At 50.0% G+C, this 27,397-nt stretch overlaps 1 protein-coding gene across 4 annotated transcripts; it reads left to right on the top strand.

The window, feature by feature from the left end:
- Window positions 1-166: 166 nt before the first annotated feature.
- On the top strand, window positions 167-27,022 carry ILF3 (interleukin enhancer binding factor 3). Of its 4 annotated transcripts, none has more exons than XM_026481396.4 (20): window positions 167-374; window positions 11,037-11,135; window positions 11,506-11,735; window positions 11,892-12,069; window positions 14,075-14,222; window positions 15,697-15,788; window positions 16,180-16,275; window positions 16,994-17,105; window positions 17,526-17,623; window positions 18,192-18,303; window positions 18,412-18,522; window positions 18,844-19,043; window positions 19,449-19,616; window positions 20,049-20,186; window positions 20,269-20,445; window positions 20,542-20,695; window positions 20,838-20,891; window positions 24,336-24,701; window positions 25,591-25,719; window positions 26,346-27,022. In XM_026481396.4, the coding sequence occupies exons 2-20, from the start codon at window positions 11,133-11,135 to the stop codon at window positions 26,480-26,482; spliced, it is 2,703 nt and encodes a 900-aa protein (XP_026337181.1). In that variant the 5' UTR covers window positions 167-374; window positions 11,037-11,132; the 3' UTR covers window positions 26,483-27,022. The 4 variants fall into 4 exon arrangements, with proteins under 4 accessions (XP_026337181.1, XP_026337182.1, XP_026337184.1 ...); XM_026481397.4 differs by having other exon boundaries at window positions 20,061-20,186; XM_026481399.4 differs by lacking the exons at window positions 24,336-24,701; window positions 25,591-25,719; window positions 26,346-27,022 and adding an exon at window positions 21,339-22,734.
- Window positions 27,023-27,397: the final 375 nt, after the last annotated feature.

Genomic DNA, 27,397 nt, shown 5'->3' on the forward strand with positions numbered 1-27,397 from the left:
ATGATCAAGGTCTCGAAAAGAGGTAAGCGGTTCCATACCACGTGACCAGGAACGCAACGGCTGCACTCCTGCCACGTGACTGAAGCCCACCTTATCTCTTTTCTTCGCTCCCTCCCTCCCCGGCTTGGCCTGCGTCAAGCGGCTACGCGGCGGCAGGGGGCGGGGCTCCAACCGATCACGTGGCCCGCACCTCCCCGGCGCGCGCCCGCCCGCCCGCTCGCCCCCGGCCCCGGCTCCTCCTCCTCCTCTTCTCGCCATTGCAGTTGGACTCAGCAGCCCGGTGCGCACCGCGTGGCTTTTGGGGGGAGACCCCGGTGGGCTGTGGCAGGAGGGCGGCGGCGGCGGTTGCGGTCGGGGAAGGGAACGCCGACAAGGTAAGCGTCAATGTGGCGGCGGCCGGGCCCGCTCCCGCCTCTGCCCCTCCCCCCGCCAGTCCTCCCACTCAGCGCGGGCCGGGCTGAGGGGTCGCGGTGACAAGGCCTCAGGCGCCCCGCGCTCCGCGCCTACGCCCGGTTCTCTCGCCCCAGCGCCTGGCTTATTCCTCCCTCGCCAGTCTCGCTCCCGCGCTCGGCCGTTACTCTCCCCCATTGTGCCGAGGAAACAAAATGGCGGCGGCGGCGGCGGCGAGGGCCCGGTGCGCGCGCATCCGCCCCCCCTCGCGGCCCCTCGGCCGGCGGCGGCGCCTCGCGCGGGGGGTGCGCGCGCACCGGGCCCCCGACCGCCTAGTCCCCCGGGCCCGGCTTTGTCTGTTGCGGCGTCCCGCGCGCACGCGCGCACGTGCCGGGAGCACACACCCCCCTTGGCCGGTAGCATCCTGGCCGGCGCGGCAGGGCGACCCCCCTCCTCGTCCCTTTCTCGTCTTTGTCCCAGCCCCGTCCCGGGTTCCAGGAGAGTCCCAGGTTCCCGAGGCGGGAAATGTCGCCGCCTTTGTCCTTACATGGCGTGGAGACGCGGACCTCTTCCCTGAACCCACGTTCCCACGCTGATTGCACAGGAGGCCTTCGTCGGTGCATGGGGTCCTCAAATCTGTAGTCAGCCAGGCCTCTCCCACATTAGGACCCATGTTTGGCGGAGGGTTTAAGCTTTTCCTTTCTTTAGTTCAGGTGTTTCATTGATGATGAATTTTCTTCAGATTGTTCAGGATTTGCATCCTTCGTCAAAATGGTGATCTGATGCGATTTTGGGGTACGCTGAAACTTGGCAAGATTGTGACACAAGCGAGAGCTTAAAACGGTTTTCTACCTTATTTTCTCAAGTAGTTGAGTGACTGAGTTGAAGTTGGTCCCCAGTTAATTCTGCGCCTGGATGAATTATCTGGGTTGTACAGTAATCAGCATGCTCTCCCCCAGTTCAGAACTTGGGGAGATAAGCCATCTCTTTCCAAAACTGATCCCATTGCTTGAGATTCTGCTCACGGGACATGATGGATCAGTAAGGCAGTGCCAGTTTTCCTGAGAAGCCTTCCTTTTCTGGACTTAGGTATTTCAGTGATTCTGAATCTTCTTCTGATTGTTTAGGATTCTCTCCTCTTTACTGTGAGTGGCCTGTTGGCATATTTGGGTTTCACAGGAAATCCCAAGGTGCCACCCGGAGTTGGGACTCAAATTTAGGGCTTCAAGACTCTTTTTTTTCTCAGGTAGTTGTGGTTGGGAGTCTCTGGGGATTGCTCACACTGCTGCCACTATGCTTTGTGTGTGATGCTTTGTGTGTGGTCTCGTGGGATGTAGGTAACAGCAGCCAGTCAGGCTGTGAATGAAGTGTGGGAACCAGAAACTCATTAACAGCTGGAAAAGGGAAAAACAGGCCCCTGGGCACTGGTAGGTGCCACTGTCCCTAGGCCTGGGGTCTTCACCCCTGAGCTCTCTGTCTGTTGCCCGTTTGAGCAGATCCTGGACCCTGGGATTTGTGAATGGAATCTCTGCAGGCCCTAGTATTCGGAGTTGATTGGAGGCTGGCAGTAACTGCCAGGCTTGGCCTTGCCAGCACTGGGTGCGGGTGTATCAGAGTTTCCCTACTCTCCTAGAGCTTGGGCAAGCCTGGGAATCACACACTTTTCTGGAGCGGAGTGGTACCTAATCGCTTGCAGTTTTTGTTTGTTTTTTTCCTGATTGAACTTGTCTAGTGCCTGTAGGCAAAAATTCCTTTCTTTAGCTTCTTCTAGTGTATTTCAGAGGTTTTTTGTTTTTTGTTTTTTGAGGTCCATATTACGGAGAGTGAGGAACCTAAGGCTGTTTCTTAGTTTTCTTAATTTTTTCTTGTCAAAAAACTACATTGTCAGGAGCGGCTGCTAATATTTTGCTATCACTTACTTGGTGCTCATTTTCATGCTCCCCTGCTTACCTTCTTCGGGTAGGAAAAAGTGGAGTCAGTGATGAGGAAAGGGCTTTCTGTAAGTCTATAAGCCTCTTCTCTTTGAGTAAGCAGTAGGCTTGTCTATAGCAAGATGTGGGGCTTGGAAATGTTATTCTGAAAAAGGCTTTAGAAGTTTTCTTTGTGGGGGATTTGCCTGGGTGGCTCAGTCAGTTGGGTGCCTGGCTTCAGCTCAGGTCATGATCCTGGGACCGTGGGATGGTGGGACCATGCCCCGGTGTCCGGCTCCCTGCTGCGCAGGAAGCCTGCTTCTCCCTCTGCCGCTCTCCCTGCTTGTGCTCTCTCACTCGTGCTCGCTCTCAAATAAATAAAATCTTTAAAAAAGAAAAAAAAATTTTTCTTTGGGCTGAATCAGCTCCCTCTTTATTTACTGCTCTCATTCTCCTCCCCATTTCCTCCTGATTTCACCTTTTATGACTCAGGACTAATTCCTTTCCCCACGAAGCTTGGGTTTATAGCTCCTTTGATTTGTCCTCCTGTTATATTTTGTCAGTAAGTTGATTAACCTTGTGCAGTTTTGAACTGTAAATGTCACTATCTAGAATTAAATGCATGTATGTCTCACGCAGAGGGATGACATTTTATCTGAATATTGCTTTGACTGAAACTTCATGGGAATTAGGATTTTCTAGGCTATGTATATTGGATGCTTTTTATCTTAGCCAAGTCCTGGGAGAAAAAGATTTGATTTCTGTTTCCAGCGAAGGGGTTTGAAATTAAAGGCAGATAGTGGTTTGACAAGAGTTTACACACAGTGAAGCAGGTTGGGGGCCCTGAAGGGATGAGATTCCTTCAGTTCCTGCTGTAGCACTGGACAGTTTTGTTTGAAACAACTAGCTTCCCTCTCTGCTCTGTTATTTAGGGTAAGTCGGTGCTGACTTTTTGTGGTGCTAGCAGCATTACAGAAATAATACCAAAAGCAGGGTGGACGGGTGTTTGTGAGGGAGCCTTGTCAGCGTACTGACTTTTAAAAATTGTTTCTTGCCATTTTATGCTCTATTAAATCCCCGTGATATTTCCCCAAGGTTGCACTTTATAGGTGATCCCATTTAAATTGTGATTGGAAATTTAGAAGTGACTTTTAACACCTATTTTCACATGTCTCGAGAAATCGATGTCCAGTTGAAATTTAAGTTTTTTTCTTACTGAATGTTCATGGGATGAAGAAATTGAAAATGTAGTCACTAATTTTAACAAGGAAATGAGTTTATTGTCCACAGGCCATTTTCTTATGTGCCGTATATGATCACTAAGGATCATTTAGTTAACAAAACTGAGCATGCATCCTTTTATGATAGTAAGTTTGCTCCAAATTATTTTTATAATCTTAGGTGATAAGTGAGACGTGATGGTGTTGGCAGTTTGAGATCTATTGTAATTTTCCTTGAACGTTTCAAACAGCCATTCTTTTCATTAGGATTGTGGTTCAGGTTCAGTCTTACTGGGATAATCTTTTAGGCTACTTGCTTTGCTGCTGCTTCCTTTGGACTGCTTTTCCTATCTGACTGAGTCTGTGTGTTTAAAGAATAAAATGTTGCAAGTTAGGTTTGCTTCTCTGCGTACATTTTTTTGCAGGTTAATAATCCTTGCTATGTACTCATAATTCAGAAAAGCAGTCCAAATGTCAACAGTGTGGAAATAACCAGCCCAGCCCCATGGCTCATAGCAGCCCTTAATAAACATTTGTCCTGTGGGTGACCTGTGCAGAATCCCTGCAGAAAGGAAGAATGGCTGCCCAGTGAGGGCTCGCTAATTACCGCAGCATCACAGGGCAGATGGGCGAGCTGACAGGAGTGGAGAGAAGGTGAACTGAGTTGATTTGGTGAAGTTAACTTGGGCTTGTGTTTTAAAATCTCGGCTCTGGAAAAACACTTCGGCGGTTTCTTAGAAAACTAAATAGGCAACCACCATATGACCCAGCAGTTTCACTCTTGGGCATTTATCCCAAAGAAATGAATGTTTATGTTCATATAAAAATCTATACACAAATGTTCAGAGTAGCTTTATTCCTGATAGCCAGGAACCCGAAGCCATGCAGGTGTCCTTCAGCGGGTGAATGGTTAAACAATGGTGCCTCCATACTGTGGAATACTACTTAGCAACCAAAAGGAGCAAGCTGTTGATACAAAACTGGGATGAATCTTGAGACAGTTATGTTGCATGAAACAAGCCAATACTGAAAGGTTGCATACACCACAATTCCATTTATATAACATTCTTGGAGTGCCAAAATTATAGGAATGGTGAATGGATTAGTGGTTTTTAGGGTTAGGCATATGGGGAGTGGTGGAAGGGGAGTGTGGCTAATTACGTGCAACAGGAGGGATCCTTGTGGTGCTGGCAGTGGTCTGTGTCTGACTGTATCCATGTCTGTGTTGTGGTTATGATATTGTACTATGCAGTTTGCAAGATGTTACCATTGGGGGAAACTGGTTAAAGAGTACGTGATCTCTGTTATTTCTTACAACTGCATATGAGGCTACAGTTACTTGAAAATAAAAAGTTTTATTTAAAAGAGGGCCACATGTGGGTGTTGGGCATTTATGAGGGTACATGATGTACTGAACACTGGGTATTCCATGCAACTGATGAATTACTGAACTCTGTCTCTGAAACTAGTAATACACTATATGTTAGTTGACTTTAAATAAAATACAATTTTAAAAAACCTAAGACTGTCACCCTTACCCACTAAAATAATTCATGTTTGTGAATTTGCATACATATTTCACATCTTTTTTTTTTTTAAGATTTTATTTATCTATTTGACAGAGAGATAGATAGCACAAGTAGGTAGAGTGGCAGGCAGAGGGTGAGGGAGAAGCAGGCTCTCCGCTGAGCAGAGAGCCCAACACAGGGCTCGATCCCAGGACTCTGGGATCATGACCCAAGCCGAAGGCGGACGCTTAACCGGCTGAGTCACCCAGGTGCCCCCATACTTTGAGAGGTGGTCTTTTTTTTTTGTAACTGGCAGTGGGGGGGTGCTTTTGGGAGAAGTAAACAAATTTCGTGGCAGGTTAAAAAAAAAAAAAATCTGGGGCACCTGGGTGGCTCAGGTGATTAAGCATCTGACTCTTGATTTCTGCTCAGGTTTTGATCTCCGGGTCGTGAGTTCAAGTCCCACATTGGACTCCACGCTGGGTGTGGAGCCTACTTAAAAAAAAGAAAAAAGAAATCCAACATGGGGGGCGCCTGGGTAGCGCAGTCGTTAAAGCGTCTGCCTTCGGCTCAGGGCGTGATCCCGGCGTTCCGGGATCGAGTCCCACATCGGGCTCCTCCTCTGGGAGCCTGCTTCTTCCTCTCACTCGCCTGCTGTGTTCCCTCTCTCGCTGGCTGTCTCTCTGTTACATAAATAAATAAAATCTTTAAAAAAAAAAAAAAAAAGAAATCCAACATGGGAGGGTTGCCTCGGGGGGTCCTCTCTCCCCAGCCAGGTGTGGAAGATTTCCTAAACTTACTTCCTTTGCCCCCTTGGTGCTTGAAGAGGATGTTGGAAAGGAGATTTGGTAATTCCCTCTTGGAGTCATGGTACACACTTTGCTGTCAGGTCTTCTCACAGGCAGACTCGAACAAGCTTTCTGTTGGTTCATCCAAGAGTTGTTGAAATTTCTCCTTTAATATATTGCATTTGCAGTTTTACGGTTGATGAAGCATCTTCCCACAAAGTCACCTTTATCCTTTCTATTTGCAACTCATAGGCATAGCTAAGCTAGTGTTTTCCATCTCATGTTTGACCCAGCTCTGAACAGGTAGATAATTGCTGGAAGGTCCCACAGCTGCTAGGTTGGAGAGCCCTGGTGGGTGCAAACCTGGGGCTTCTGTCTCCCTAGACCTGTGAATGCGCTACAATAGCAGTGGGCCTAGAGTCCTGGGTATCACAGACCAGTGGAGTTCCAGAAACATTGTGGGGGGGAAAACCTGTATTTGTCAACTTTTTTATTTAGTCAAGAAAAATATTTTTAATTACTGTACCCGGTCTCCATCTTTTCATGAGAAGAAAAGACATGTTTTTTAAAATGGAAAGTATTTGTGAAAATCTTTATTCCTAACTTTATCCATCCCTGTGGACCAGTAAAAATACTGTTGCAGACAGAATTGGGAACCACTGCACTAGACTTCAGATCTGTGCTGGATATTTAAATTTCTCAGAGTGGCATCCATAACCGGATTTTAGATTGGCATCTTCCGACTGGATTGCTTTGGTAGAACTATTTTTCATTTGTCCTTGATGACATCAATCTGTGAAAGTTGGTAGAGTCACTGAAGAGTAGCACGTGTCTATCACTTCACACTTCAAGATAGGATAGCTCCAGAGATGGGGAAATCAGGAGTGGGGTTTGGATCCTTGTACGTTTCAAAGCCTAATTCCTTCAGTCTCTTAGATGAGCACCTGCTTCAGGACAGTTCTCCAGAGTTGCTGGAAGAGCGGTAGGATTATGTGAAATATCTTGGAAAGGGCAGTGTCTACTCTGCAAGATAGGCGGGGCCATACCTGTCAGGATATTGCCACTACACCTGTTCATTCATTCTGTAGACGGTTGTTGATCCACCCGTTAACTTGGGCATGTTTCTTTTCCAACAGCAAGTGCCACATATGTTATATTGTAATTAGCAAGAGGTCAGAAAGGTCGTTATCACACTGCAAGGAAAGGGTTTTGTGTTTTAAACTTCTGCAACTCTGCGTGCTGTGAGTGGGCTGGATTCGAGAAGAAAGAAACCTGATCCCTGTTAGAACATCCCCTGCCACACAAAGTTCATGTTTAAAATCCTGATTCTTCATTCTGCAGCCGTTCCTTGCTTTGGTTTCTTTTCAGAGAAGCTGGGCTGGTAAAAATCAGGCTTCCTTGTGCCCCATTTTTGAATCATAAAGGTGTTTGCAGGAACAGCTTCTGTTTAAAGTTTGTTTGGCGGGGTCCAGTGGAGTGTTGCCTATAGGTAGGTGGGTGTTGTGGGCTTCTGACCAACAGTGTTCTTTGCTAAAAATCTTGAAAAGGAAGCTTTCTGCTTGCCCAGAAGACTCCTGTGTCTGTTAATGAGATGGATTCCCTGGTATTCAAAACCAGAGCAGCTGGCTTCTGAAAAGCTGGCTTGGATGACAGATCTGGGTTCACATAGAGACAACGAGGCCAGATTTGTTGGCCTGCAAAGGAGCATTGTCCCCAGTTTTTCAGCATTTGTTTTAGCTCAGATGATTCGTGCTCATACTCATTTTGTGCCCCTGAATCAGGAGGCATCACCGCCAAGACCTGGTCTAAAGGAGGAAGGCTCCGGGGGTGAATGTTCCACAGATGGGGTCAGGTGTGGTGTTCAGGGCCAGCCACAGTCCAGTGAGTCTCTTCAGGGGTTCCTTCTGGGGCCTGCCTCTTGGAGCAGAAGAGGACAGGTGCTGCAGCTGGCCGCAGCAAAGGCACACCCACGGTCGGAGTTTTAATGGTGAAGGCAGCAGATGGAAGCCTACACGCAGGACAGTTGCTGAAAGCAGGTGCATTTGGGGGTGTGTGCATGTCCTTGATGTACTTTTGATGGGCTCATTTCTTTTGACGCAATATCTTTTTACCCATTGGTAGAAGAGTGAGTTTCTACTCCCAGTTTCTCTTTGTCAGACGGCATTTGTTCTTAGTTAAGATGCCCCGCCTCAACTGTGGGCGGACTTCAGTCCCTCTTCACCGTTTTCAGAGTAGGAAGTTGGGATATAGACCCCTCCAGTAGTGGCAAATTAGGATTTGGGGTTTTTAAGTGTCATTATGGACTCAAGCTTTTATGTACATTTAATGTGCTGGATCAGTTTTGGTTATATATTTATAACATTTTATTATGAAATTTTTTAAACATACACGGAAGGTGACACAATTTTACAGTGAACAGCTGCCTATAGACATAGCCTAGCTTCTGCCATTGACATTTGACTATGGTTTTGCCTCAAACATCTCTCCTTCTATTCTGGTCATCCTTCAGTCCACATTTATTTATTTATGCATTTACTGGGTATCTTTGACATATAATCCACTTTATTCTTACGATGCATTTCAAAGTAGAAAATTGCTGTCTTCTATCTAAATATCAACTAGAGTCCAGTATTTATTTACAGTTTTGTTTTTTTTTTTTAAGTAATGCACACATCTTGAGTATACCATTCAGTTAGTTTTGACCACTGCATACATTCAGCCCCTACCAAGATGTAGACCGTGGCCATCACCCTGAAAACATCCTTCCCAGGTGTCCAAGGCAACTGCTGAGCAGTTTTGGCTGTCTACAACTTCAGACATACAGCAGCATTTTATGTTTGTTTTGGTTTTTTTGTATTCTGTTGCTTCAAATGTAGCTGGCGGGAGCCTTTACGAGTCACCTCCTTGTCCTCTGGACTTGCATTAGTGTCCGAGCGCTTCCTTGCTTTCGGATCTGCAAATGGCCAGGCTCACACAGTTCCAGGGTGAGGTGGCGACTCGCCATTTCTCTGGGGCTCTCCTTTTAGTTAGACAATATTAGGTCTATAAAACCCGGAATGAAAAGGTCTTAGCCTTCTGAAACCTTGATTTAAGCTCTGTTGTCTTTAAAGTCTCTACCTTTGACGTTTGGGGGGGGGGGGTGTAGCATGAACAGCTGGTGAGCGTAAGGTGAAACACCGCTCCCACACCTTGTTGGAAGGAGGGAGTTTTCTTCTTCCCGTGCTAGCCAGCCAGGTCCGCGGGGGCCAGGCCCTTGTCCAACATGTCTGTCACCGTCCCAGCAGCCAGCCTTGGGGCCTCACGTGGAGGAGGTACATGCTGAATATGTGTTGAGTCAGTAAATACGGGTTTAAACATCAGCCTTCGTTATCAGACTGATGCGGTTCCGGCACAGATGTGGCCAGGAACGGGGGCTGTTTAACGTGGCCATCTCACCAGTAGGCCGGGATTTCTCATAGTCTGCTTCTCGGTTTAGAACTGGGTATCTGAGCATTGGTTGAATTTTTAGATGACCTGCCGTGACTGCACTTTTGTCAGGAGTACGTAAGTCCGTTCTGAAGTTGAAGAAAAAAACTGGAATGGCAGTTTTCAGATATCCCAGGTGAATCCCAGCATACCCGTCTCCCAGCTTCAACAGCCAGCAGCACTTCATCCTGTTTTATCTTCATCCGCATCTCCACTGCCTGCCTCCCTGGAGTGTTTTAGAGCAAACACCAGGCGTGTACTTTCAGCTGTAAATTTTTCTTAAATATGTACCTAACAGGCAAAGCATGCTTTTTGAACACAACTTTGATGTCTTGTGTTCCTGACTGAGCGAATGGGAACTTCTTCATAGAGGATTCACTTTGTCTGTATGTCACTCATCGCTTAGTCCCCAGGGCAGCCTGGCAGTTGGAGATCTTGTTGGTAGAAGTTGGTGCCATTGTGAAGGGTTCACGGGGTTTGTTGCTGCCTGCTTTCCGTAGGTTAACTTGTTTAATTTCCACTCCTCCTGCAAAGGTAGAGGGGCTGCGTCCATGTCACAGGTGTAGAAGGAAGCGGCAAGGAAACTTCAGGGCCATGTGGCTAATGGCTGGGCAGGCAGGGTTTCAAGCCCAGGTCTGTGTGGAAGCTCCCACTTGGTGGGGACCGAGTGGTCCATCGAGGGTATAGTGAACACTGAGCCCAGAGATTGACCTCCGCTCCTCTCCCCACTGCCCCACAGCATAGCCTTTGACCCCTGCTTGTGTGTAGCTCTGCAAGAATATCACCTCTCATTCCACCTTTCAGTTTCATAGTTCTACTTTGAAACCTACAAACTTGCAGTTAGACTGTTCGGTAGTCCTGAAGCATTGTGGGAAATTCTTGTTTTGGCCCGTCATGTCCAAGTCTGTCCTTGAAGCATATGCCTTTCCAGATGGGGCCTGCTGCCCTGGCTGGTAACTAACCAGGATCGAAGGGGCTGGCTGTTGTGTGGTTGGATGGGATGGGTGGATTCATGTGTTGTGTATTACTGTGATGGAGTTTTTTGTTGTTGTTTACTCATTTGGGAGATTTCAGTGTGGACCAGACTGTTTGTACAGAGTGGGAATTGAGTAGGTTGTAGTCAGCATGTTATTTAGAGCCTAAGATGGTAATTACAGCTATGCTTGTCCTGAAGACTTCTGTTGCACACTTGAGTTCGCTCGGCTATCCAAAATGGAACCCACCAGTGTGGCCACGTGCTGCCGTGGTCACACCCACCTGATGTTTCAGAACATTTTTGCCTTTAAGGTTTACAGAAGCCTTTTAGGGCTGTCTCCTGCTTTCCTTCCATTTTGTTCATTACCTTCAAAGACCAGAGCTCCTTCGCTCTCTTTTGCTTCTCTAAATTCCAAGAGTTTGTTGAACATTTGTATTGTTACCTTTTATTGGAGGTTCACTGATTTTTAGTTTTTTTTTAATATTTGTAAAAACTGGCGTACCTTACATTAAAAAGATGAAGCAGAAATCTGGCGAATGTGGGTTGGAAGTCAGAGTTGGCTTCTGAAACCAGCTGTTTTGATTTTTAGGGGATTTTATAATTAGTTGTTTGTACCTCAGCTTAGCAGTGGTTACTTGGAAATAAAGATGTGTCCTGCTGTGTTAACAGGGCCCCTTCATGTGGCTGCACCACTGTCTTTCGTCTTATTCAGTATCTGGCTGCTAAAATTCATCCATCTATGAAATATTTGAAACTAAAAAGATTTTCTGATCTTATAGATAGTTGAAGTATTGATAACACCAAGGAAATCTGTCACAATTTGAAAAGATAAGCAAACATTTGATTTCCAGACACTACAGAAAAAAGAAGTAAAAATGGTAAGTTTTTTAAATCGTACTTCTTTATTCATATTCGAAGATATAGCATTTCCCCGAGGCATTTGATTCTTCTGTTTTTTTATTAGACTTCTTGAATTATTAAATACTACTAGATAGTGTGAGAGTTCACATATGTGTGTGTGTGTATAGGCGTATGAAGTTGAGCATGCCCCCTTTCTCTCAACTGCCTCGAGAATGGACAGCTGTTCCATCTGGTTGTCCTGCCTCTCAGACCTTCAGTAGTGGTCATGTAGGTGGCCTACTTTGTCACAAATGATAAGGCATAATTCTGAGTTGGGCAGCTTGAGAGATAAGTGGAGGGTTGCTCAGTGTCTCTGAAAGGTTTTTAACCGAGTGTTCACATTTCCAGCGTCCGATGCGAATTTTTGTGAATGACGATCGCCACGTGATGGCAAAGCATTCTTCTGTTTATCCGACCCAAGAGGAACTGGAGGCGGTCCAGAACATGGTGTCCCACACAGAGAGGGCTCTCAAAGCTGTGTCTGACTGGATAGATGAACAGGAGAAAGGCAGCGGTGAGCACGCGGAGTCTGAGAACGTGGATGTGCCCCCGGAGGATGAGACCAAAGAAGGGGCTGGGTACGTTTGACGTTTTGCGGGTGGGGATCCTTCCTAGAGAGCCTGGCCAGCATAGGCGTGAGCATCTCCTTTTCTGAGAAACTCCAGCCTTTCCAGGGCCTCTGGGTTCTGGCTGCACTGAATCTCTCACTGAGCGTACTTTGGTGTGTCCCTCAGGGAGCAGAAGACGGAGCACATGACCAGAACCCTGCGGGGCGTAATGCGCGTTGGCCTCGTGGCAAAGGGCCTGCTGCTCAAGGGGGACTTGGATTTAGAGCTGGTGCTGCTGTGTAAGGAGAAGCCCACGACCGCCCTCCTGGACAAGGTGGCTGACAACCTGGCCATCCAGCTCGCTGTGAGTGTGACTGCCTCCTCTGGGTGGGGCCAGGTCATGCTTGTTGAGGATGGTGGGACAGAGGAAGAGAGGCCCATTTGTGCTGTGCACCAGGAGGCACGCCACAGACCCCCCTCGCACGTGCTTGCTCATGCCTTACCCATAGGTGATGGGCAGGATGCCGCAGAGCTGCTAAGGTTCTGAGATGGTGCCTGACCAGCCGGCAAAGACTCGGTGCCTACCGTGTGCCAGGCTGCACTGTTCTGGGGCCACGCTGGGCTAGAGCTGTAAATCCACGCTCAATTAGGTGGATAGGTGGGTGTGTGGATGCTTGGATAGAAGGTACAATGATTAATTCTTCCTCCCTGATCCAAAACTGAATATAAGGAGTTTTTAAAAACCAGCTTATTTGTTTCATTACAAGAAAGTGTTTCATAAATAACAGCCTCTGACATTTCTCAAGAATTTACTACATCAGACCCTAGGCCAGGTATGCTGTTCATATGTTTATCATTTCCTCCTCCTAACGACCCTTTGAGATAGGATTTTATCGTCCAAGTATTTTAGGAGATGTGACTAGGGTGCAAGGAGCTGAGTAGTTGATCCCAGGACCCCTGGTTGTGAGTCCGGGGTTTTAGGACCTCTGTGTGTTGCCACTATATGCTGCCTCCTTGGGACACATTCACCCTCCATTCAGCAACAGGATTAGCAGAAGAATAAAGTAACAAAACAAAACTAAGAAATTACATTCCTTAGGGAAACAGGCTGTTCATTTTCATATGTAAACATGGATTTTTGTTTTCACATGTGACTGATAATTTGGGATTTAAGATAGAGGTCAGAATTAAAAATGTGGAGCTAATACAGTGTGGTAGATACTTTTGGAGAGCTGTCTTTCAGGTGAATGAAGCCCTAAAACTTTTCTGTTTTGGTGGTAATTTTTATGTTAATTTTAATTCCTGTCTATAAAAAGTATATTCGTTGATGAAAGTTATGTTGTTGTAAATGTTTCTAAAGGAAACACCTCTTTTGTAAAAAGTCTTTAAAGAAAGATACAAATAAAGTGTATTTTTACCGATTCAGATTAGTGGTTTTTGCCTGGGGCGATTTTTGCCCCCCATAGAGGACATTTGGTGAGTTGGGAGACAGTTTTGGTGTCACAGCAGGAGGAGTGGGGTGCTGCCGATCTCCGCCCAGCGGGGGCCGGAGATGGCTGCTCAGTGCCCTGCAGGGCAGAGGCTGGCCCCCCAGCCCAGAAGGTCCCTAGTGCTGAGGCGGAGAAAAATTCCATTTTAGATTTTTCACTGTGCCTTTGTCCTTCTCTCAACGTGATATTTCCTTTATGTTTTCCCTAACAAAAAGCATAAGAGCTTGAATTTTCTTTATCGGGACACGTTTAAACTGGTATAAAGGAGAGAGTGGAAGTCAGGTGAACATCCTTTTCTAGACACGTGCGTTTGCAGCAAGTACATGCTTCTCTGTGTGTGCGTCATGTGACACAAATTAGCTTACTGCACTGTTTTCTTTCCTTGTCGATGGCTGCTCAGCCCAGTGTGGAAACACCCGTGGTGATGCCCGCTCTCCTGGGTGTCGTATTTGCACGTGGTTTCCGTGTAAGCCTCCTGCAATCTGATGTAGGTCTTGTCACGAAGTCCATTTTACACATTAGAAACCAGCATCTGAATGAGATGAAGTGGCTTGCCCAAAGTTACGCAACTACCACGCGACAGAATGAAGATTCACACCCTCGTCTCCTTCTAGACCCTGAAGTCTTACCCATTGCATTGTAAAGCCCCCCACGAAAAAATGACTTCTCTGTGTAGTTAGAGACCTCCGCTCTGGAGTTACCCAGAAAATGGCCAAAGACCTGGTGGGCAAGAGGGAGGTCCTGATCCACTAGGTGATGGTGCTGCTGTCCTATCGCAGCCCCAGAAGTTGACATGTGTGCTGTGGTAACCAGCGAGACAGAGCTGTTGATTGTCCGCCTTAAGGAGGAAGTGTTTGAAAGTTGCGTTTTCTTTTGTAGGCTGTCACAGAAGACAAGTACGAAATACTCCAGTCTGTTGATGATGCTGCGATTGTGATAAAAAACACAAAAGAGCCTCCATTGTCCCTGACCATCCACCTGACATCCCCCGTTGTCAGAGAAGAAATGGAGAAAGTATTAGCCGGAGGTAGGGAGGCTGAGAAGGGCCAGCAGGACTCTGAAAACTTGGTGTTCCCTCGCCAGGCAAATGTGCTATTCAGTTTTAGACTGCTTGGTAAAAGGCTGTCGGTGTAGCTTTGACCACCTGTACTCTGAGATCGCATCTCCCGTTCAGTTTCAGTACTTGGGAGTTTGACAAAACGGTTGCACTAAAAGTGAGTAGCACTTTTCATAGAGGACTGCACCATTTTTTGTTTATCTGAATCCTTGAATGTTCTCGTCAGTGTTAAACTTGGTTTTTCTGTTGAGCGTTCTCTGGCCTTGGAAAAGTGTGTCCCTGGTGATTTTATGGCTTTTAAATTCTGGAAGACAACCAGATGGTTTCTGCATGAACATCACGTTGGAGTCGTGCAAACAGCTTGTGTTGCAGCAGAACCGAGGGCTGCTTCGCTCGTCCTCTTCCAGGGGCCGCTTTTCTCAGCTGGCATGATTGACATGCAAAGAGCTGGTACAGAGTTTTGGATAAAGTTGTAAACAGTTTTGTGATTTGCAAACCAAAACCTCAGAGGCTCATAATGCTTTCGTAATTCAGAGGCCACCAAAGGCCCCTCATGTGTCTCTTCTGCGCGGACGGTTTTTAATCCGAGCTCTCACGCCGCAGAGCGGAGGTCGCAGGCCTTATCCAAACCCCTGACACGCAGGTGGTGGCGGTGACAGCGCCCCAGTTCTGCTGCAGCAGAGGCTCACACTTGCGCCCTTGTTGCTATTCTTTGATTACCTTTGGTTCTGATACCTGATTCCAATGATCGATTTAGGGACGCTGGACCTTTGACCAACAGGACTCTCTCTGTCAAGGGCTGGGGCTAGGGCAGTCCCGCCTGGTGGGCGGAAGTGGTCCCCTTTGCTGCAGATGCCTCAGGGGATGGCCGTTGTGGGAAGCAGAGAGGGAGTTCATTTCCACTCCCCCCACCTATTTTGGTGTTTTTGTTTTTTTGGGGGGGGTTGTTTTGTTTTGTTTTTATTTTTTTTATTTTTGGGTTTTTTTTTTTTATTTTTTCAGGTTTTTTTTGGTTTTTTTCTTTGTTTTTTTCTTTGGGTTTTTTGGGGGGTTTTTTGTGGTTTTTTTTGTTTTTGTTTTTTTGCTATTGAAATTTTTAGCATAGATTATTTATTGGGAGATCATGGGGAGGAAGCAAGGTAATTGTCTATTAGAAGATAGGATCCACCTATCTGTCCCCCTCCCCCCCCATGGGATTATTCCTTTTAGAGTAACTTCCCACTTTTGTTTTTGATTGTTTTTTTTGGAGGGGCCTCCAATTTTTACGATGATCTCAGGGCAGAGTTAAACGCACTCTAGCTTCTCCTTCCCTGGTCTAGGGTGGAGATGACTTGAGATTCTGGGAGCCTCAGCTGCCCTTTAGGAAGCTGCCACATCCCCTTTCCACCTGACAGAAACCCCTTGGTCAAACTGTACCTTGTCTTCTTATTCCATCCATGAATAGAAACGCTATCAGTCAACGATCCCCCGGACGTTCTGGACAGGCAGAAATGCCTTGCTGCCTTGGCGTCCCTCCGACACGCCAAGTGGTTCCAGGTTTGCATTTTGTTCTTCTATTTGTCTTTTGGTAGAGAATTCCTAAGTTTTAACTTGGCTAACTTTCACCATAAAGTTTCGGTAACATTGAAGATCGCCGTGCCGTACTTAGCATCTGCAGGCGTGCAGTTGCTAACGGAGCGCACATAGACAAATTTGACGTCCCCAAAGGAGGCTTGTGACTGAGTAGGTGGGCTGCTGCTGCTTTGTGCCAAGAGTAACATTGTTCTCGTCCACACGGTGAAACCGCTGCTGACCACACACTTGATGGTCTTGAACGTTCACCATTTACCCTTGACAAAGTAGCACCCTGAGACTTGTGTTTTTCATGTTTTTGCCTTGTGTTTAAGGGAGATTCCCTGGTGTAAAGAGCCTGTGCTTTGTTCTCTAGGCCAGAGCCAACGGGCTGAAGTCGTGTGTCATTGTCATCCGGGTCCTGAGGGACCTGTGTACTCGCGTGCCCACCTGGGGTCCCCTCAGAGGATGGGTAAGGCACCTTGTAGCTGTGGCCACTTGGGGGTCATGTGTGCAGAGACTTGTTCCCATATCCCAGGCATATATTAGATAAGTGGGCTGGAGTGGCCCTGTGGGGTGTGGCCGATGCACCCCCGTACTAGCCGTTTATTGAGCAACTACTTTGTGCCGCACCCTGGGATGGGGGGTGAGAACTAGACCAGGACGTCCATCGCCCCCCCCCACCCTCCCATGGTGGACACAGAGCTCAGCCAAGGGAGGGGGCTGGCCAGGTAGCACATTTACTGTGACACTCACTGTTCTCCGTGAAGAAGCATTTTTGTAGCTGTTCTCGGACAGGGGTCAGCAAAGTGGGACCGATAGGCCAATTCTGGCCAGCTGCCTGTCTGTCTATAGCTCATAGTTAAGAATAGTTTTTATATTTTTTAGTGGCTATATAATAATTTTAAGTACCTAGGTAATAGCCTCAGCTTTGCCTCTTGGCTCACACAGTCTGACAGATTTAATATTTATCCTTTTAAGGAAAAGTCACCAAGCCGGGCTCTAGTTGGCCTGACTTCGGTTTAGTCTCAACTTGGGAACTTGGAGGGCTTTAACACCCCCACCAACTTGTGAAATTGGAGGGCTTTGACACCCCTCCCCCCCCAAAACACACACACACAGTGACAGCTCCTCAGTGTCGGCTCACCACCTCCTAGATAGTGGAGCTAACTGTCCCTCTTGCCTTTCAGCCCCTTGAGCTTCTCTGTGAGAAGTCCATCGGCACAGCCAACAGACCAATGGGTGCCGGCGAGGCCCTGCGGAGAGTGCTGGAGTGTTTGGCGTCGGGGATCGTGATGCCAGGTTGGGGCCTTGCGCTTTGCAAGTTGCAGGGAAAGGACAGGGATTGAGGCCCTGAGGCCACTTCCTGGCGGGTCCCCTGACCGGGTTAGGGCAGCAGCAGCCCCGTGTCCCCCTAGGCCTGAAGCATGTGACTACCCTCTTGCACCATCATATCCAGCCCTGTGCCGGCTCCGCAGCTGTGACTCAGGGCGGATCCGGGGCAGTGGTGACCCACTCCCACGCGAGCTCCTTGCTCTGAGACACGTGGATTATTTCTCTCACGGGCTGGACGCCGAGTGGGTCACCGAGCTCAGCGTGTTTTCCAGAGCTGGGTGTGGATGGGGCGTGGGGGGTAACGCACCTGGTTCCCTCAGCCAGCACAACTCTTCCGAGATGCTAAAAGATAATCCTCTGCATATCTTCCTTGTTTCCTGCCTTCAGATGGTTCTGGCATTTATGACCCTTGTGAAAAAGAAGCCACTGATGCTATTGGGCATCTAGACAGACAGCAACGGGAAGATATCACACAGAGTGCGCAGGTATAGTCATCGCCATTGCCAACGTGAGCCCTTACCCAGTCTGTAATCACTGGCTTCCAGTTCCATTACTGGGTATTCTCAGGGTAGCCACTGGACTCGTAGGCTCAGGTTGGGGACCGAAGGTGAAGGGATTGTGCCTGATACAGGGCGCCCCAATCTGGGCTGCTTCTTTCCCTTGGCGCCACGCGTGGTTGTCGCCTGTCCCCTCAGCCTGCTCGAGTGCTATTTTTGGACACCGAGTTCAGTGGGGAGATGTATTTGCTGTGTGCACTGCTCCAGGGTCCTTCCCTTGCAGTCCCACCACGTGGCTCCGTGTGGCAACCAGTCCCCAGGTTGGGGTCTCCTGTATTCCTCTCGAGGGGGGTGGTCACAGGCTGGCCTTCCCCCACAGCAGGGTTGGGCCCTGGCAGTCAGGCCCTTCCCTGGCTGTTGGGGGACCCCTTGCTGTTGTAGGGGAGACCGTTAGCAACCCCCTCAGCTCCCACCCCTTCCAGAAGGCATTAGCAAGCGCACACACCTTGGCGGGGAGCACAGGGCGGCTGAGTCAGGTCCTCTTCCCCTTCTCCAGCATGCTCTGCGACTTGCTGCGTTTGGCCAGCTCCATAAAGTTCTGGGTATGGACCCTCTGCCTTCTAAGATGCCCAAGAAACCAAAGAATGAAAACCCAGTGGACTACACAGGTAAGCGTGCCACGGGGGCCTGGCCCCGGGCTGGTGCTGTCAGCGTGGACTCCTAGCAAGAGTGCAGGAGGGATTCTCAGCCTTTTCTGTTGTGATCTCTTCCTTCAGTTCAAATCCCCCCCAGCACCACCTATGCCATTACGCCCATGAAACGCCCGATGGAGGAAGATGGGGAGGAAAAATCTCCTAGCAAAAAGAAGAAGAAGATTCAGAAGAAAGGTACTAGTATTTTGTTTTAGTCTTTAGTGTGTCTTTTTTCTGGCTCAGTTAAGAGACATCCCAAAGTGGTGTGAGATGCTTGCTTTTGCCTTAATTTTCTCAGACAGGATGTTGCAGCCCATTTTTAAATGACTGGTTATGGCGTGGGTCTGGAATACAAATGGGGTGGATGTGCCCGGGAGCAGCATGGATGAGGCCTTGGCCAGCTGGGGCTTCCACGCCACCGTGCCGCGCGGCAGGAGGCCGTCCGGGGAGACTCTGCCCCACCCTGTTGAGCACTGACTGACAGTCTAGAATGGTGTTGGTGTTCTCTCTCTGTAGAGGAGAAGGCAGAGCCTCCTCAAGCCATGAACGCCCTCATGAGACTAAACCAGTTGAAGCCGGGGCTGCAGTATAAGCTGGTTTCCCAGACGGGCCCGGTCCACGCCCCCATCTTTACCATGTCTGTGGAGGTGGATGGCAACTCCTTCGAGGCCTCTGGACCATCTAAAAAGACAGCCAAGCTGCACGTGGCTGTCAAGGTAAATGTGGTCAGTGTCAGGTACCGTGTGCTTGTTCTCTGAGCAACAGAAGTGCCTCTGCGTCCTGGGCTCCCAGAGAGCCGTCCTAGGCTATCGAAACCCTCAGCATGGACACCACGAGGCTTAGGGAGGGCGTGTGAACACTGAGATGAGTAGATTTCTAAATGTCTGCCAAGTCACACATGGAAGAATGGCTTCATCGTTGTGGTTGACAGAGAGTCCCCAAACGTAGCTGGGCATCAGGGTTTCTGGAGAGCGGTGGCGGGGGGGCAGCCTCTGATTGCTAGCTGCCACCCTAGGAACCTCTGATTCAGGATCCTGGGGATGGGGGCAGATCTGTGTAGATGACCCTTGTGCTAAGACCCCCTCCCTAACTGGGGAGCCTTGTGGGTGTCCATCCCGCAGGTGTTACAGGACATGGGCCTGCCTACTGGCGCTGAAGGCAGAGACTCCAGCAAGGGGGAGGATTCCGCTGAGGAAACGGAAGCAAAGCCAGCCGTGGTGGCCCCTCCGCCTGTGGTGGAAGCTGCTTCAACCCCCAGTGCTACCTTCCCCTCTGATCCCACCGCCGAGGTGAGCACATGGTGGGGGCCAGCGTGCCCGATTGGGTGCCGCAGGCAGCTCTGTGTCCTGTGAGCCAGCATGGTTACTGGTTCTCGTTATTTCCCTGGCTCCCAAAAGAGTAGCTTCCAGTCTAGGGGTCTGCACAGGGAGCTGGGTGTGAGCCTTTGAGCCACCACCAAGAGGGCCCTGCTGTTGTGGACCCAGCGTGGGATGGCCCCAGGTGGAAGTCAGGCCATTCCCCAGAGACAGGGTGCAGGTTGGAGGCAGTCCTGTTGCTGGGAGGCCCTCAGATGACTTCCGGAGGCAGGGAGACGAGGGTGGTGAGGGACAGCAGGGAAAGTGGAGTGGAGGGCCTCTGTCATGTTTGGGGGTGCAGCTGCCCTCCACATGCTGGAAAGCCCTTAGCTGAGTTTTTTGGTTTTCTTTTCTGTTTTCCCTGAGAACGTAAAACAGCAGGGGCCGATCCTGACCAAGCATGGCAAGAACCCTGTTATGGAACTTAATGAAAAGAGGCGTGGCCTCAAATACGAGCTCATTTCTGAGACCGGGGGCAGCCACGACAAGCGTTTCGTCATGGAGGTGAGCAGTCAGCTCCCCAGGAGAATACTCCTGCCCCGGAGGGAGGCTCCAGGCCACCCTGACACACACCTGTTCTTCCCAGGTCGAGGTGGATGGACAGAAATTTCAGGGTGCTGGCTCAAACAAAAAGGTGGCCAAAGCCTATGCTGCTCTTGCCGCACTAGAAAAGCTGTTCCCTGATGCTCCTCTCGCCCTGGAAGCCAACAAGAAGAAGAGAGCCCCCGTGCCCGTCAGAGGTGGACCGAAATTTGCTGCTAAGGTAAGCAGTTGCCTCTGCTGTCTCTGGCCTTAGCACGAGTTCTCCTGTGTCGGAGCGTGAGGTGAACGCCACTTGTCTCTGTTCTCTCCCCTGCAGCCACATAACCCTGGGTTTGGCATGGGAGGCCCCATGCACAATGAAGTGCCCCCGCCCCCGAACCTTCGAGGGCGGGGAAGAGGAGGGAACATCCGAGGGAGAGGGAGAGGGAGAGGATTTGGTGGCGCCAACCATGGAGGCTACATGAACGCTGGTGAGGACCCTTGTCCCCGTGGACCCTGCTTGCTCCCTGGAGCGGGTGGGGCCCCCAGAGTCTGGCTGAGACGGCGGGAGAGGCAGGGGCAGGGCAGGTAGATGCGCCTTACATGCCCGTGACCCTGTGTGTTCCTTTCTAGGCGCTGGATATGGCAGCTATGGGTATGGAGGCAACTCGGCAACAGCAGGCTACAGTAAGTGCGCGTTTCTCTTTGTCTGAGGTTGGGGAGAAGCTACAGCTTAGCTCCCACGCCTGAGTTAGAACAGGGCGGCCCACCAGCAGCAGCCTCCCTGAGATTAAGGGTGGCACGCACCTTTTCTCAGTGATGAGGGCAGACAATCCTCCAGCCCCATCCTGCAAAAGTGTAATTTGTTCTTTAAATGTTAACACACATGTTTGTGTGATTTGAAATTTTCTTAAGAGTCAGAATTTTAAATTTCTCTGCTTTAAGCCATGCGAAGCACCAGTCCTGTGATGATGCTTTTCCTGACAGTGCACAGCTCTTGTCTTGAGAAGGAGCCTTCATTGGGGGGTTACAGGAGCAGAGAAATCTAAAACATGAATTTCAAATGTGGCGCTCTGTGCCATTTTTCAAAAGAATTCTAATTTTTTTTCTCTGCTCTGTCTCCCCCTTTTGTAGGTGACTTTTTCACAGACTGCTACGGCTATCATGATTTTGGGTCTTCCTAGAGCATCTAAAAGTATTGCACACAAAATCAACTTTTTACTCCAATTTTCTCGAACTCCAAAACCCAAAGTGTCCGTGCTGTGCCCCTGTGCTTCACTGGGTTTCTCAACCGTGGCTTGTCACCGCAGCTTGTCTGAAACTCTTAGCCTGCAGAATTTAAGACAATGGCAGTTTTTATCGTGATTTGCCTTTGAACTTGGTCATATTGAAGTTCACAATAAGTGGAAAACAATTTTCAGAGAATGCATTTTTGTGCAGAATTGCACAGAATTCTAGAGCCAGCGTTGGTCAGCATCAAGGCAAAAGCCCACCTTTGCTTTTTATGGAAAGCATTACTTTATTTAAGAGACAGATAATGATGCATTTTAATCTACCTTTGTCTTAATTTACAGCAGGTTTTGTATGAATTTTTAACCTTTTAACAAATTCCCACATCTGGTTGATGCCTTTGACAGTAATGAAAACGATTTTATCACATCTGAATCCAGAGCAACTGGCTTTTTCTTCTTCTTCTTCTTTTTTTTTTTAAATAAGCTTGTAAAACATTGGGAACATTGGGAATTGTACATTGTGCTAAGTTAACCTCTCCCGCCTTTTGTAAATGCTCTGGTGGGTTCTTGTTTGGGGGTGTGGTATTTTGTGGCTGGTTTAGTTAGAGGTGAACTCTCAAAGGTATCAAAACTGTGCTTCCATTATTAGTGCAGGAAACAGACAGGCTTTAAGGGAGAGAGAACGTGGAATTTTGCAAGTCCTAATCATAGCTGCAAATGCATGGGATTCTAGAGTGAGTTTGTTTTAGTGGGGCTTTAATATAATTAAGTAGAAAGTCTTAATATGTAGCCCAATTCTCCAGCAAGGAGCCAGCCTCACAGGGCCTGTACTGCTGGGTATGCGCCATGATGGATTCCAGAAGGCCTGGAATCTTCTGCCCTCTCACCTTAACGGTGCAGGCTGGAGTTTCTGACTTCTCCTTGTGCTCAGAGGCACATAGAGGCAATAGGGTTTTTTACTGAGACCCCCGTTTCCCAGTGGCAGTCCCTTTTGGAAAGAGTACAGTTGGGCTCGGGTCAGCAGTCCTTTGTGGCAAAGCCTGCCTTTGCGTTGACTTGCAAGATTTTGCGTTTCTTCAGGCAAAAAGTGGTCAAAACGGTTACTATATAATTTGTTCCCAGAGGTTTGAAACATTCAGTGAAACTTTTTAAAACTTTGCATGATGTATTTTTTTTTTTAGAAAGTTATTGTTTGAGAATAATGTCTTTTTATACCAGGAAATAGTTATCCTGAAATGACGTTGAAAACTTCTCCTTCCCTTTATTTTTTTTTTAATCAATACATGTTAAAGTAACAAGTCCTCGGTACTTGGCGTCTTCATTCATTCCTGTGCTTTGAGGAGGGGCGCTGAGGTGCTCAGTGCAGGCCGTGGGGCTGCTGAGGCGGCGGGGTTCTGAGGGGGGGTTCTGAAGAGGACCTCCCGTCCTCCAGCCTCTTTGCCAGGCCCTCGCATGTGTGCTCTCTCGCATTGTGGACCGTGTCCTTCTCCTTGGTGTTTTGGCTTTGTGATGGGGGTGGGTGGAGGGATGGAGGAGGCCACCTGAAGAAAATAAACTGATGTCACAGATCAGTTTTATCCAAATTATTGTTCCAACAACCCAAGACTTAGCAGTGTGGGGTGCACATCTCCAGTGGGTGGGAGGCCTGTGATGACTCCCAAATTAATTCTACCCAAAAGGCGGGGGAACCCGTGGTGCTAAATATGGGAAGGAAGGATAGGCTGTGTGGGAGTGTCCCCTCCCCCTCGTACACCCCACACACACACACCCCGCCCCGGGCACAATCAGGGTAGCTCCAGGCTGTCTGTAGACAGAGGCAGCGCCAACCAGCAAAGGCATGCCCACAGGCCCACCTACCTGCCCCGGGAGCCAGGAGCTCCACTGCCACCCTGTGAGCGCTGGGGATTGCTCTGCTGGGCTTGAGAGCCACACACACAGCCTGGCCTCCCCTTCCTCCCACCTCACCTTAGCGCACCTATCCTCCATCGGCCCACCTGAGTGTCTGGTGGGGGGGGCAGGGCGTGGACATACCTGTCTTGTGGGATGGGATCTACGTGTAGGACCAGAGGAGGGTCTTACTGTGACATTCTCAGCCTCAGGGTCTGAGAATGTGGCGGCCTCCCTGCACGCTTGTCAATCCACACTCGGTCTGCCTGCCCCTGGCAGCTGTGCTGGGAACAAAGATGGCCCTCTGGGGGGCCATCTGAGGCTGTAACTGGAGGCCTGGCCTGGATGTTAGGATCCCAACTTTTTACCCAACCTCCTTTCCCCCATGAGAATCACTCCTTAAGTCCTACGTTTGCACAAGTCACACCTGGGCGACGTCCCAGGTCATTTGACTAACTCTCCGTTTACCCTTCCAAGAGCCATGTCGGACCAGTTGTTCATCCAGGAATGACACCAGTTTTGGGGGCCTTGTTAAAGAGCATCTCTTGGGGTCCCCCAGGCCTATGACTGCAGAGCCTCTTCCCAGCACAGCAGGGGGAAGGTGGGGGTGGCCGGCTGCTTCTCTGGGGCTTTGCTTTCCCTGTCACCGTTGGGGACATCTGGGTAACAGTCAGCTAGTCATGAATGTCATCTCGCGCTCGGAGCTCATCTCATTGTAATGTTGACATCCGCTGCAAAAGCTGCTGTTGGCGCGCTGTCCTGCCGCTGCTTGGCAAAGATCCATTGTTGTCATCAGCTGATGGGTGAGTGGCGCTGAAGGCTGGACCAGTCCAAACCAGGCTGCTTTAAGGACCGGAGCCACTGCTCCTCGCTCTACTGCCTCTGTCCCTCTGCCCTGGCCCAGGCCGCGGGCTTGTGGGTCAGCCTTCAGGACCCACAGCTGCGACCTTCCCTGTCTTTCCCCTCCCCCGTCTCCCCCATCCTCCGCCTGACCCGCTGCCTTCCTGTTTAGGTCAGTTCTACAGCAACGGAGGGCATTCTGGGAATGCCGGTGGTGGCGGCGGCGGGGGCGGTGGTGGCTCCTCCGGCTACGGCTCCTACTACCAAGGCGACAACTACAACTCACCAGTGCCCCCGAAACACGCTGGAAAGAAGCAGCCACACGGGGGCCAGCAGAAGCCCTCCTACGGCTCTGGCTACCAGTCCCACCAAGGCCAGCAGCAGTCCTACAACCAGGGCCAGTACAGCAACTATGGCCCCCCGCAGGGCAAGCAGAAGGGCTATAATCATGGACAAGGCAACTACTCCTCCTACTCAAACTCCTACAGCTCCCCCGGGGGCGGGGGCGGATCAGACTACAGCTACGAGAGCAAATTCAGTGAGTTGGCTTCCAGGGCCCCGAGGCCTGGCCGGGGTCCAGGCCAGCGGCGCATCCCATGGAGTGGCGGAAGCTCGGCCTTGCCCTGACCTCTTGCTGAGGGACTGGAAGGAAGCCGGGCGGGCTTTAGGAAAATCCTGGAGGCAGAGTTCCCCTGGCCCAGGTCCTTGCCGTTCCCTTCCTGTCGCTTTCTCCAAAGGCGGGTCGAGTGGAGACCTCTGTGCCAAGGAAGCCTGTAGGTTGAGGCTGGGGCACAAGGGTGGGGTCCGTGAGTCTGGGCCAGCTGCTGTGAGGTGATCTCCAGGGATGGGCTCTGGAGACAGCGTTGCATCCAGCCCCCAAAGAGCCCGAGTCACTTTTCTGCTCCGCGCTCCCTCCACCTCATGCACACACACGGCAGGCTGCAGCTGAGCTGGTGGCCGAGCTAGGAAAGCGTAGGCGTGCGCTTGTTCTCTGCGATGGGGTGCTGGCCTGCAGGCGGGCCAGGGACTTTAAAAGAAGTCATGCTCTCTGTGTGTGGGCCAGGGGATGCTGGGTGCCTGGTGACAGCTTGCGGGGGGAGGAGAGGAAAAGCTGCCGTGTGGTTCCTGAATTGCTGGGAAGCTTGGGTTGGAGGAGTAGATGGGAAGGCAGGATGCAGCTGGGCCTCTGAGCTTGGTGAGCAGGCTGACCCAGGGCACGGTGCCCTTGCAGGGCTGCAGCCGGCTCCTGGCAGTTCTCGCTCGAACGGATGTGTGCCAGATTTAAGCAGATGGGACAGGGAGATGTGCAAAGGCCCGTGGTCTCAACCTGGGGCCTGCCACTTCCAGGGCCATAGCATGAGGATCCTGGACCACCCCAGCTGTGTCTTTGCCAAGGCCCCTTAACCACGCTATCTTTTCTCCCCCAGACTACAGTGGTAGTGGAGGCCGGAGCGGCGGGAACAGCTACGGCTCAGGCGGGTCGTCCTACAACCCAGGGTCACACGGGGGCTACGGCGGCGGTTCTGGGGGCGGCTCCTCATACCAAGGCAAACAAGGTGGGCCTGGATCGGCAGGTGGCACAGTACGGGGGAGGGGGGTGTCCGGTGGTGACGAGGGGCATCGCCTGGTGTGGGCAGGCGGGTAGTGTAGGCAGGGCTGCGGTGGCTCCTGCCATCTGGCTTCCATGTAGGAAGAGAACAGGAAGAGGGAGACACGGGCACAGGCTCAGGCATACCCTCCAGCTTCTCGGCTTTTCAGAAGCCAGATGTCCAGATGTTGCCCTGGTCTTAAATTGTTGGCACCTGTCTTGGAAAAATGCTGACAACACTGAGGCCCAGACAGCCTGCTGTGTGGCCTCTGGTTCGGGGGCTTCAAGCTCAGCCTTGTGCTGGGGCGGCCCCCAGATACAGCCCCCACTGCCACTGTCTGTACTGGACAGATCCCTGTCACTTACAAACCAGGGTCCGGTGGTTCCGCCTCACAGGGTGTTGGTGACCACCAGCCCCGATGACCCAGGAAAGGCACTGAGCGAGAGGCCGTGCCTGTATTGCTCCCCTGCTGTGGTCTCACCAGTGGACACGATGTGAACACAACACAGCTCGGGTGCTGGCCATGGTCCTGAGCTCTGATCACAGGGTGGGCCCTGTGCCCCTCACCTCTAACCCACCCCTCTCTTCCCTAGGAGGCTACTCGTCACAATCAAACTACAACTCCCCGGGGTCCGGCCAGAATTACAGCGGCCCTCCCAGCTCCTACCAGTCCTCACAGGGAGGCTACGGCAGAAACGCAGACCACAGCATGAACTACCAGTATAGATAAAGCCCCCCGGGGGGTGAAGATTTGTACCTTCTGCACTTACCCCTTGTTGTAAGGTTCAGTTTTATGCATCACAGTTAACATGTCAGCTGGCCCCTCCAGGCCCCTTCCGCCCCAACCTGTCCACGTTGCTGTGTTGTGCGGTGCAGCTGGTCACTCCCGTGGCCCTCCTGTGACCCATATTTAGCTGTGTTTGGGACTTCATGTCTTCAGTGGTTTGTTAGTTGCCATCACAACTTTGTCCAAGTAGAGTTTTTTGAGTTCTTGCAGTTACGTATCCCTCTGTCTATTTACAATTGGTGTTAGTGTTAACTCAGTTTGTCTTTAAATAGCTACAGAAGGGATACATCATCTGTTAATGCTTTTGTGAAGTGAGTTAAACGAGCTTTCTGTATTTTAATGCTTTAGTGTTTCAGTTTTATAAGTGAAGATTTTATTTTAAAAACCAGTGGGAAAGAGTGGGGTTTTTTTTGTATGTCTGGATCATTCAGGCAGTACATCTGAATTAAGCTGAATGTAGACAAATAAAGAAAAAGAAAACTCTGCCTGTCGTAGGCCTGGGTGTCTGACCCACCAGCAGTGTGATGGGCAGGTTCCTCCACTGTTCCAGCACCTGATGCAGGGTGGGGGGTGGCAGGACAGTCCCCTGTCACCAAGGGTCCAGCTCCAGGCCTGTAGATGCCTATACTCCAAGGTTGGCTAAGGCCAGCAAGCCGGTTACGTGGGACCTCATATTCTTGGTGTCCCGGGGGCTCCTGGTGGTGTGCAGAGTGGCTTACAAGCGGCCCACACTGCTGTTCGGGGATTTGCTCACACTGTTCTGCATGCTTGCTTTTCTGCTCCGTGAATTTTGGTGTCGTTTTAAGTGCAGTTTCACGTCACCATGGAGTAAAGTGTTCTAGGTTTGGTACATGTAAC

Source organism: Ursus arctos, unplaced genomic scaffold, assembly GCF_023065955.2.
Source record: "Ursus arctos isolate Adak ecotype North America unplaced genomic scaffold, UrsArc2.0 scaffold_14, whole genome shotgun sequence".
Classification (NCBI taxonomy): domain Eukaryota; kingdom Metazoa; phylum Chordata; class Mammalia; order Carnivora; family Ursidae; genus Ursus; species Ursus arctos.